The sequence below is a fragment of the Chrysoperla carnea genome, chromosome 5, assembly GCF_905475395.1.
Source record: "Chrysoperla carnea chromosome 5, inChrCarn1.1, whole genome shotgun sequence".
Classification (NCBI taxonomy): domain Eukaryota; kingdom Metazoa; phylum Arthropoda; class Insecta; order Neuroptera; family Chrysopidae; genus Chrysoperla; species Chrysoperla carnea.
In genome coordinates, this window is record NC_058341.1 from 57,428,580 (window position 1) to 57,440,543 (window position 11,964).

The following is an 11,964-nucleotide window of genomic DNA, read 5'->3' on the forward strand; positions in this document are numbered from 1 at the left end:
ATAATCATTTGGAAAAATTGGTTTGCAATACCTATACAAAATCTCAAACATATCGTTAGCTCCTTAAATTCTACAAGATCTCAATAAAAAATTAGTCATCCAGTACGTCGAAATCTGACCTGCAAATTTTTGGTTCATAAAACTTCAATTTTTCGATGATTCTTTGGAGAAAAATAAAAGTTTCATTTCCAAGTATAGATTTCTGTAGTTTTGTAATTTTCCTATCAAAATCAAAATCATCCATGCCAATTTGAACCTGTTCTTACTTCTGTTCTTGGTGATTTCAACAACAAAAAAAGTTGAATTTTTTTACTTACTCTAAGCATTTATGTTGTTTCAGCAGTGGTTGGATGGAAGAACTAAGAGAGTTTCAGTCAGTTCCAACTTAAACGTTGTATCGTGCAGACGTGTTTCAAATACTGCTCTTGTTCAACATTCAGCATTTATGAATGCGCTTCGAGACTGTAATCGATATAACAAAATACGTTCGATCTCTGTTCGACAACACATTTGCTATAAGTGTTTGTTGTTTAGCTGGTGGAGAGTTCACTTTTTGTGTATATAGTTTGAGTTTCAAATAATATTTTTATAATTCCTTATCGCTGTTTTGATCCGTTCATGCACTGTGCAACAAGCGGCAACGAACCGACGTTTTTTTTTCAAACAATTCGTTACGTATGTTATGTTTGAGCGCAGCAAAGAAATATTTCGCTTTTATATTTAAAGAAAAAGTGTTTTGTGTGAAATTTTATATGTGTGCTTAAAAAAAGTGGATTTTGATTACACAATAACATCAAGCCATAAAAACCTACCAATCGATTCAAAGATATTAAATTCCTTTGCCAGCAAATGTTGTGTCCAAACTTTTTAAAGTGTGTGTAAAACAAAAAAATTGATCTGTGTGAGAGTGTTATGGAAAAATAATGTTACGCGATTTTCTGATAAGTGTCTTCGAAAAACCTCCTCAAAAAACTTCAATCAATGTGATTATGACAACATCACCAAATCATCATTTTCAAGGAGGAATAATGGCACAAGAAAATTTTCCACGTCGATACCATAAATTACAACCAATGAAATTCTTACAAACAAATTTTTGTTACATCAGTGTCTTTATTGCGTTTATATTAGGCCTAATCATTGGAGTTTTTATTCCAATTGTTTACTTTACGACTAATTCCACCCTTAACAACACAACCGAGCTTAAATTACGATCAACGCGTACGACGTTAAATGACAGTGACCTAAACACACAAATTTTACTTAAAAATATCTTTATTAATAATAGTTATAGCAATTTAATTGGAGTGAATAGTTCCGAATTCGAATCAGAAATTTCTTCCGTAAAATTCATCAATACAAGTGAATCAATCGTATTAGGCCATAATCAAAATTGGAATATAATTAAGGATAATATATATTGGGGTGAAGGTATTGAATCAGCGCTACCACGTGGTTTTCGTGGGGAAGCAAATACACAATGGAAAAATTACATTCAAAATGGTCAAGGTGTTGCTGTACGTTTGGAAATGGGCTGTGGTCGTATGCAAAATCGATTAATCACATTCAAAGATGGTACACAAGCATGTGTACGATATCGCCAGAATACGGATCAAATTCAAGGTGAATTATTCTCATTTTATTTGGGTCAAATATTACAATTACCAAATCTAGTACCATCAACAATCAGTATTATTGATACACAATCCCCATTATGGTCAAATTTAGGGATTGATTTAATATCCTCAGCACAATGGAATTCAAATCGTCCCGTTGTTCTGACCAAATATATAAATGATCTAAATTCTGCTCAAATCCCACAAATTTTCAAACCAATTGATCGTCATTTAAATGTAAACGATATTAAAAATTTAACAAATGGTTTAAATTTTAATCAATTGTCACAAATGAAGCGTGATCAATTAATTGAGCTGGCTCAATGGAGTGATTTAATAATATTCGATTATTTAACAGCGAATTTAGATCGTATTGTTAATAATTTATATAATTATCAATGGAATATTAATATTATGGATGCGCCTGCGCATAATCTAGCGAAAAATATTCATACAAATTTATTAATATTTTTGGATAATGAATCGGGATTACTTCATGGATACCGTTTATTAAAAAAATATGAAATTTATCATAAAATATTACTCGACAATTTATGTGTTTTTCGACGTCATACCGTAAATATTATACGGCAGTTAAAATTTGATAAAAATATTGGGAAAATTTTAAATGAAATGTTTAATATGGAAAATAGCTTTAAAATCAAAGATATTTTACCAACATTACCCGATAAAAGTATAAAAATATTAAATGAACGTATAACGCATGTTTTTAATCAAATTGAAAAATGTAAATTAAAATTTAATAGTAATCATAAAAATAATGATTATTTTAATTATCAATTAATTAATGGAGATGATAATACTGAATATACGATCACGTGATATAATATTTTAATATAATTTATTAGATACTTTTTAAAAGAAAAAAGGAAAACTATTTTCTTTTTAAAATGTCTTAAACAAATTTTTCTAATTGTCTGTGATATTTTAACTTTTAAGTAATTTAATAAAAAGACTCCAAAATTGAACATAACATAACCCCAGTTTAAAAAAGTGTAAATTTAGTGATAATTAGTGGTGTGTTGATCGAGGAAATCTTGGAAAATTTAGTATGAAAACAAACTTTTCATTACATGGGAAAAAATCTGTAATTAATATCAAAAATGTTAAATCAAAGAAAATATTTTTTTATTCCGCTTAATTAATTTCAATTTTTCATGGAATTATCGAAAAATTCTTTGTCACATATTAATGGATAGAAATCGCAATTCAATTTTTATAGAAATCATTTTTCAACGTGAAAAATTGAAATAAAAATTATGAGAAAATATTTTCCATAGATATATTTTGTTTTGAAATCCATGAAAAATTGTTTAATCATTAAGGTAAATCGATGATACTTGAAAAATCCATAAAGATTTTTAATTAGTTCGAAGACGTTGGTGTACTTTCTATGAATTTTTCATGAACTTAACTAAATGAAAAAAGTTTTTGTAACACGTGGTAAAAAATTAACGAAGTAAATTGTCGTATTTACGAAATGGCACGTAATACGCACATGGCTCTTACAAAAATCTACGATTTATATTCCACGTTTACAAATTTCATTCATGTGAGTTTTCTAATTTTCGCACCACTAGAAACTAAAAATATGTTCATATGTAAATAATGATTGCACAGGCTGTTTAAGGTATGGTCAAATTTTTCAGGAAGATAGCAATTGATAATTTTGAAATGAAAAGTACCATAAAAACATTTGACAGACATGAAGACATTTTTAAAATGTTTCAAAACAACCTAATTTTTATTTGAGTCACTCAAGAAAAAGTGTGTTTTCTTGACAACAGAAAATTAAGAGCTTAATAATTAATCATTGCGAGCTTTACTTCATTCAAATCTATAGAATTAATTAAATTAATTTTTCAGTTTGAGTCTTAAAATGTCTGTAATAACAAAAGCCGTTTAAAAAAACAATATTTAAAGGCCAAAAAGTTAAACTTAAAGAATGGTTTAATCCGTTTTAAATATGATAAATTCTTTTCCAAACTCTTCTTCATGACACTTCTTTTCATTCAAAATGTAAACATAAATTCTTTCTTAAAAATTTACCATCCGGTCCAAAACACTCTATATTTTGTATAAAATAAAGTAAAATAATTTTTTATATTAAAAGAAAAGAAAATGATGATTAACTCTCTAATTTTAGAAAAAGTTACTAATTGGTGCTAACTAAAAAAAACAAACACTTTATTAAAAAAAGTATACGAATTTCCAATTCTCGTAATTCGATTATCTAATCTATAATAAATAAAAAATCGTCACATTATCGTTGTGAATAGGTATTAAAAAGATGCGAGTGAGTTCGATATATTATTTATTTAAATTATATTTAAAATTTTAAGAAAAACAGTTTTAGTGTGAGAATTTATTTATTTATATTATATATATATTTATTTTTTTAAATATTAAAAAGTATTTTATATGCGTCGCTTGTTACAAAATGAAACATTCACATTACTACAATATGAATAAATAAAAATGAAAAAAAAAAAAACAACTCTTTCACTGATCATTATGAATTGTGCCTACTATTCACTTAACGATGAATGATTTGCTAGCTGAAAATCGTTCGATTAAATTTTGTTAAGTCATTATGACTTTGTTCTACACAGTAAATTTAAAAACTGATAATTTTAGATTTTTGCCCCAATTTCCTACATCAGTTCTTTGTATTTTATAAATACGTATTTTGACTACCAAGTAGTCATCATCAGTAAGAATTAGCTAGTCGTGATTACTCTTATTATGAATGTAACTCGTTGCTAATTTGGTGGCGGACTGCAGTGCAGTGCTTTGAAGACCTTTGGTGCAGTTCGCCACCAAATTAGCAAAGAGTAACATTTATAATGTTACTCTTGTAAATTACATTTATTCTTTACATTATTCGTTGTAAATTACATTTATAAGAGTAATCACGACTGGCTAATTCTTACTGATGATGACTTAGCTTAGCTTGGTAGTCGAAATACGTATTTATAAAATACAAAAAACTGGATCTAGGAAATTGGGGCAAAATCGAAGATTATTTTGAAATATCCTAGAGTTCTCATTTATTATCTTCGATAATATTTATACTGGAAGCGATTGTTATAGTTTCCAAAGTTCATACCCGTATTACCGCGCAAAACTGACACCACGGTGCTATTTACTTTGGATATTGGAGCATCTTTTTCAACATGAATCCTAGTGGATCACTTCACACATTTTTTAAAATTTGATCATGGGCTTATAGTCTATCAGTTACTACTTCTGAGCTCAAGGAGAAGGGAATATTGTTATCTCGAAACAATTCGAGATTAAATTTTACTACAGAGATATTGATTTAGAACAGCCTTGAATTTATTTTGACTACTTTCGGCATAGCATTTGTGAACTTATATAAATAAATGGCTGTACCAGGATTGACCATCGTACAAAAGATTCGTTGAGAAACCTAAGAAGGGTCAAATAACCTCCAGCTCCTACTCTGTGAAATATGAGTGCTTTGATAGAAAAAATTTTCATATCGGAGAAGATGTTACAAAACAGTTCGCCTAAGATATTCAATCTTTTCAATACAAAAGACAAACAGCGACAAAAAAGATGAGTCAACATTTCCTCTTCTTCCTGGCCTTGCTTCAGTTGGCTTTTTTTGTGACAGTATCGTTAATATGGATCTTGCAATTCACAGAATGTTTCTTAGATATGTTTCAATTTAGCAGCGTAAAGGTATTTCTTGTAAGCTTGGCTTCCCTTAGGATACATTTTACCTAAAAACAATTGATTTCTTGCAATAAAATCAAAATTTATTGAAAAGAATAACTCTTTTCCATAAAAAAACAAACATATAAATAAAAATAATATACATTTTCACGTATGGTTCAGACTTTTGATGATTATACGCCTTTAAACGATGATCAAAAGTCTCTAGTGATGATGATAATAATAATGGTTTGTGTTCTCTCCATGGTTTGTGTTGTACTTACGTGAGTATGAGACTATGGATGTGGATGGTGTCTTGTGTGAGACTAAACTTGCAAGTTTTAATATCTATTTGGTTGGTTTTTATAATAATCTGTATATTTATTATATAATTATCATGTATGTTCCAATCCTCAGTGTCTTTTGTCTTGATGAAAAGCTTTCAAAATCCCCGAAATTGTTTTGGAGAACTTTTACCCAGCCTTTCTAGCCATTTTATCTAGACTCAACAAACACTGATTCATGAAAACGTAGTTAAACAAAACTTTTTTGTCTTATTGAACAACATTTGCCATCACTTATCCCCGATAATTTCTACGCCTTTTCAACCCCGTTTGGCGATGAGTTTCAATACAATACGAAATACATCTTCAGTCAATTCTGTTGAAGAATGTTTGTGCAGAGTTTGAAGTAGATTTGCTCCAGGAATCACTCTGTCTCATACAAACTCTGCTCCATTTTTCACGCCCATAGGGGTAAAATATCAAAAAACCCTCCCTTATCGGATGCCTATTTCATACAAAGAATACTCAAAGTTTCCAGTCTCTACAACCGTTTTAGAACCACAGACAGCAACAAAAGATCTAGACAAATTCAAAAGATTCCTAGAACATTCCAAGTCATTTTATATCAATATTTAGAGTTTTCTAAAACTCCTTTAAGCAGAATTTCTCTAATAAAATAATTCGAATTAATTAGTAATTTTATTTCGAAAGAGCACGGAAATCCTTTTTTAATCAAAAGTTTTGATTCTATTGTCAGAATAACTCGAAAGTACACCTTCGGGAAGCATCAGAATTATTCTCGTACCTCAGTAGACACACTTCTAAAATGTGAAATTTAAGTCAAAAAATGGTGAAAGCGCAATTAAATTGTAAAATATATGAATGCTTTATATATACTATACATTTATTTGCGCTCCCACCATATTTATCAAACTAACTTGATACAAAAAAGATACAATTATTAATAAGCTAGGTTTGTCATGTACTTAGCAAGGTGTTGTAGGAATGAAGCGTTACAAAACGCTCGCAGAACTTTGAAATAACCCAATATGCAGTTTTTAAAGAATATATCAATAACCCAAAATTGAAAAACTATTGCTTCAAATTAAAAATTTCAATGGAAACTGTCCTTGTATGATATATCGTTAGAAATAGTTTACAAAATAATAATTTTTACGCAACTCAGATATCGTAACAACCTCGAAGTATTGGAAATCAAAGTTTGAATGAATTCATTATTAAAAACTCTTAACTAAGCGCCGTTTGAATACAGAGGTTGGCATTTGGAATGAATTGTATATAAACTGTCAAGTGAAAACGCTACTGAATCCATAAAGAGAGTATGATTGTAGCCTGTTAACGTTTTCAACAGGTTTCAACCGAATAATAATATAAAAAGGTATGTTGACCTTGAAATGATGATCATTTTTGATCGGTGATTTATTAGATAAATTAAATATAATTATTATTTAGAATAATATTCGTATATTTATATAAAAATACTGAGAGAAGAAAAAAAACTTTAAACTCTTAAAATGAATACTCACAAAAAAAAAGTTTATCAAGACACGAGTCAGGTTAAATATTTATTGTGAGAATTAAAAGTAATATTCCTGCAGTGTGCAGATTCTAAATTGTACTATTATGAAATTTTGGAAACTTAAATTAAATTAAACGGAAATGTAATTAAATCGAAGTTTGTTAATTGCGTGTCAATTAATTCTACGGAAAGAATTATTTTTCCTCAATTGACGCTTCTGTTTCAATTTTTCAGTTTCTTGGGAATCTTAATCAAGAAAACCAACTCAGTTTACTCGATTTAAAAATATATTTTGTACATATAATTACGTACTTACAATCTTTCAAGTCGTACAATCCTAAAAAAAGCGATTGTCAAATATTTCAAAATTTGGAAAATATTTGAGTGAGTCAAGTTTTGTTTTTAGTCGGTATTATACAGTCCTTTAACATCTCCTAAACCTTCACTTTGAAGGTTGGAAATCTTTTCTCACTGAATTAACATATTAATAAAATCTTGAATGTTTTTCTAGTAAACTTGTCAAGGATTGCTGAGATTTTGAAAATATCAATAACCAAAGAAATTTAAATCAAGAAAAAATACAATTATTCACTAGATCTGAGATTGGTCTCGGAACACCTGTTAAATTATCAATATCTAGCTAAATTCATCATAAATTTCTCAAAAATCACAGAATTTTGGTTTTTAGGTTCCATTTACATTTTTTATAAAAGTAGAATATATGACAAATAGAATTTTTTGTACTTTTCATTTTATCACACGACTTGGGCAATTCAATCATATAAATGTCACAAAACTTCATGAGACCAATCTGCCGTACCTTGAAAGAATGTATCTCAATAACATCTCAATAAAATATAGTTTAAGATAAAATTTTGGAGATACACCGTCATATCTTTTATCAAGATATGACGGCAATACTAATCCTATAAATATAGTAATAAAATACGTGAATTATCGTTGTTAAAAGATAAGAGTATCTTTCTTCTCACTTCCTCAGTGTACATCGTAATAAACAAACACATACATATATACAAAACATGTACACTTTAATACCAATACACACGATATTTGTTCTAACTTAATTTGCACCCTCAGGGGTAAGTAGTGATGTGTACGAAAAAATGCTTCAAACAGCAGTTGTTTATTTTTTTATTAGGAACATTTTTTCATTCAAACTTTTGTTCAATCTCCATCGGCTTACAAGATGGGTCCTACGAACCCAAGGCTCAATCTAATCTACGTTGCTACGTTCTGAGTCCTTTTTAAATATTTTTGTTCGATATCCCTTTTCGATTTTGAGATATCGTGTTCAAAGACAGACAGACAAATGGATAAATTAGGTAATTTTATAAACTCGTATAAAAAATTTTGTTCGTAGCATCAATATTTTTAGGTGCTAAACTTTGAACTAAATTTAATATATCTTGATATATCTCATATATACATATAAAAATGTTTAGTCTTGCTGAAAACAATGAATTTTTCATGAAAATGACATACGAAATTTTTAGAAACTCAGAAATAATTAGCCTGTGTACCACATTTGTGTGATTTTTCACGCATTTTCAAACTACAAATATTCTTCTTTGCTACGGAACCTTATAAATATCAAACAAATAAACTACATAACAAAAACAAAAAAAAATTTTTACAGACTTAAAGAATGTTGAATTAGTAGACAAGACTAATAATAATTGGTGTTTTCCCCCGCATATCTATCTTAAACAGCCGTCATAACTCAACACACACACTCCATATTCATAGGTCTCATAGTTACTAAGTAACAAACAAGAAACTAACATTAAAAACATCAAACACCGGATCTAATAATAAGAATTACAGATGAAAGATCAATAGCTAATAATTATCGATTATTATATTATTTCATATATAATATTATAAATTTTTGGTTATTTATTTTTATAATATGTCTGTGTGCTGTGCTTGTTTTATTTAGGTCTAGTGTCGGGTGTAGTATTTGGTAATCATTTCATGGTATAAGTCAACGTCACAAAAAAATTTCTTTAAAAACTGCTGGATTTTAGAATTTTCATTTCTAATTGAAATTAGGTGGACATAAAATGCGCCTGGCACCTGAAAGCTTGTTTACTTTGATTACTAGTGCAGATTCTCGTAAAAATAAGCTGCAAAAATTGTTAATTTTCAAGTAATTTCTATTTTTTTTTAAATCGTTTTCACATCTTTTTGCAATATAAATGATGCTTACACTCCGCTAGATATTATTCTAAAATTTATTTAAAAAAAAAATAATCAAAGAGTTTAGTGTGGCTATAATTTTATTAGAATATAATTTTTATAGTTAAAGAATGTCATTTTAATTAACCAGAAGGAATAAGGTTGCCTTACTATTAGATACAAGAAGTATTTCATTCCTACTTCAGTTTAATGAGGAAAGAAATATCCGAAATTCATTCGACTTAAAAAAAAACTATTTAAAAGGTTCCAGCTCTCGTACCATCAGTATTGTTGGAAATTTGAGAAGGCTGTTGATTTTACTTCACGAAATATTTCAGAATCGTTGTTTTCTCTTTAAGTGGGTCTAGAAAAATTTTAATTGCGTAGAATGTTTATAATTGATGAATATTATTTATTGAAGTGGATATTAACGAAATAACGAGATGTCCGACCTCCAACATCTTAAAAGTTTCAATTTTTTAAGAATATTGGACAAGATAATAATAAATTAATAAGTTATTGTAGACAAAGAAACCAAATGAAAAATTAGTTAAGTTCAAAAACTACATATTGTGACTAAAGTACGTATGGCCCAGTTGGTTAAGGCTCTTGGCATGAATCCAAGAGATCCGGGTTCGACTACTGGTATGAGTAATTACTATTGGACAAGATATTTTGTGCTTTCAAATTTCGGGCAATATGATTTTTTTCCTTTTTTCTTCAATCTTATTTCAAATTTTCGTATAATAAAAGTTCTTAAACGCAGTCTTGATAACAGTTTCTCAAATGTCTAGCCATTCTACAATGACCTTCAAATACTAGGCTCGTCCCCAGACCTAAAGATGTGAGTCTTTAACAACAAGTGTTATTTTTATTATGTTTTTTTTTTTTTTTTATAATTTTAATTTTTTATTTCTATTTGTCTGTCTTCAAATTGAATATTATTCTTCTCTTAAATGTTTTATTATTAACTAGTTAGAAATAGTTAAAAATAAAGAATGAAACATCGTTTAACTTCCATATGCTATATAAGATGTGTCATATCTTTTAAACAATAAAATCTTTTCAAAAGCATATGGCGAAAATGATTTACACAAAGAAAATGTGTTTATTCATAGGCACTAAAATCACTGTTATATCATGGATCCTGCTAAAACGACCGAACATAAGGCTGAAAGAGGTAAAAAGGCTTAAAATAGTTGTCTATATTATTAAATAAATCAATTTGTACGATAATTAATAGATTGTATCATGTTTCTTCACTTTTCTTTCCTTTTTAAAGTACAGTACTGTTTTGAAAATTCCCAAACAAAAAGGGAATAAAAATATTCCTTATTTATACAACTTTTGTGCAAGAAATCTCAATTTTTTCATTTCATTTTATCAATATCTTCATACATTACAAAAGTTACATATGTATTGAAACATTGAGGGCATTTTTTTATTATAATTAGTTTTTCCCATAGAATCGACGCAATATGAAAAGGAAAGAAGAATAAAGTTCATTCATTTTTATTCCGCTCAGGTATTTGAAGTACAAACGCTTTACTTACGAAAATCTTACGAAATCAATCGATTTAGAGCGTATAAATAATGATTTAAGGCTAACATCAATTAAGAAATAATTGCGTCAATCAAAATAAGGTATTGTTCAGTTTGAAAATAAAATAATCATTATCTCTCCAAAATGAGCTATCGCTTTAATTTCGCAAAATTTGGTAGTCATTACAGTTTCTAAACTTTGAAAAAACTAGTTTATGAATGTATGATCTATGAAAGTGTAACCATTCCAAGAAAATGGTAATATTAAAGGGGACATCCGGGTTTGAACCGGGGACCTCTCGATCTGCAGTCGAATGCTCTACCACTGAGCTATATCCCCTTTTTTTGTTATCAAAAATCACTAAAACACACACAATTTAATAATAAATCTCACACGTAACATTTATGTTATTAAGTACACACTGTATTTAATTAAATATTCATTACTTGTAACAAATTCGTACAAATAGGTATTTGTTGTTTCATATTTTTACAAGGATTTTCTCACAATAATTAACTGTGTTCTGTTCAGTGATACATAATAATATTTATAATTCATTGTCTAGAATATCCTCTGTTCGAATTTTTCTCACACAATCACACCTCATAAAGAGGTATGTACACAATCACACCTCATAAAGAGTTATGTAAAAAATTTGGCAAGATATGAAAAGATATATTATAGAAGAGACAGGCCAAAAACAATTCGTTAAATTTACTAAAGCTGATCATTTGAGGTTTGGTTATAGTAGTTGTGTACACACACATACTGCGGTCAATCAAGTGAACGATAGATCAAGGGTCAGATATATGCTATCGAAACGGTGCAGTTTTACGTGGTACTAAAATTGTTATACGGATTTGTATATTGCCAATAAATAACAGTTATGATTGTCAGTCAGTTAAGTGTTTAAACAGGGCTGGTCTGTCAGCCCTTATTTATGAACAATAAATAGATTAGATTCATTTATGAATTCCGTGGTATTTAAATGAATTTATTAGAGTTAAAACTTGCTATACAGCTTGAATATTGCATATAAAAAAAGGAATGACTGTCAGTCAGTTAAACGTTAGAACAGGG

The 11,964-nt window shown here is 28.6% G+C and overlaps 1 protein-coding gene and 1 non-coding gene across 2 annotated transcripts; one reads left to right on the top strand and one right to left on the bottom strand.

Moving 5' to 3' along the window:
• Positions 1 to 989: 989 nt before the first annotated feature.
• On the top strand, positions 990 to 2,372 carry LOC123301258 (extracellular serine/threonine protein kinase four-jointed; the record flags this gene model as incomplete). Its single annotated transcript, XM_044883994.1, has 1 exon — positions 990 to 2,372. A coding segment is annotated over exon 1 (1,383 nt), but the record flags the coding sequence as incomplete, so codon positions are not given.
• Positions 2,373 to 11,151: 8,779 nt separating this feature from the next.
• On the bottom strand, positions 11,152 to 11,223 carry Trnac-gca. Its single transcript has one exon. It is a non-coding gene; the product is annotated as a tRNA-Cys (tRNA).
• Between the last annotated feature and the right edge of the window lie 741 nt (positions 11,224 to 11,964).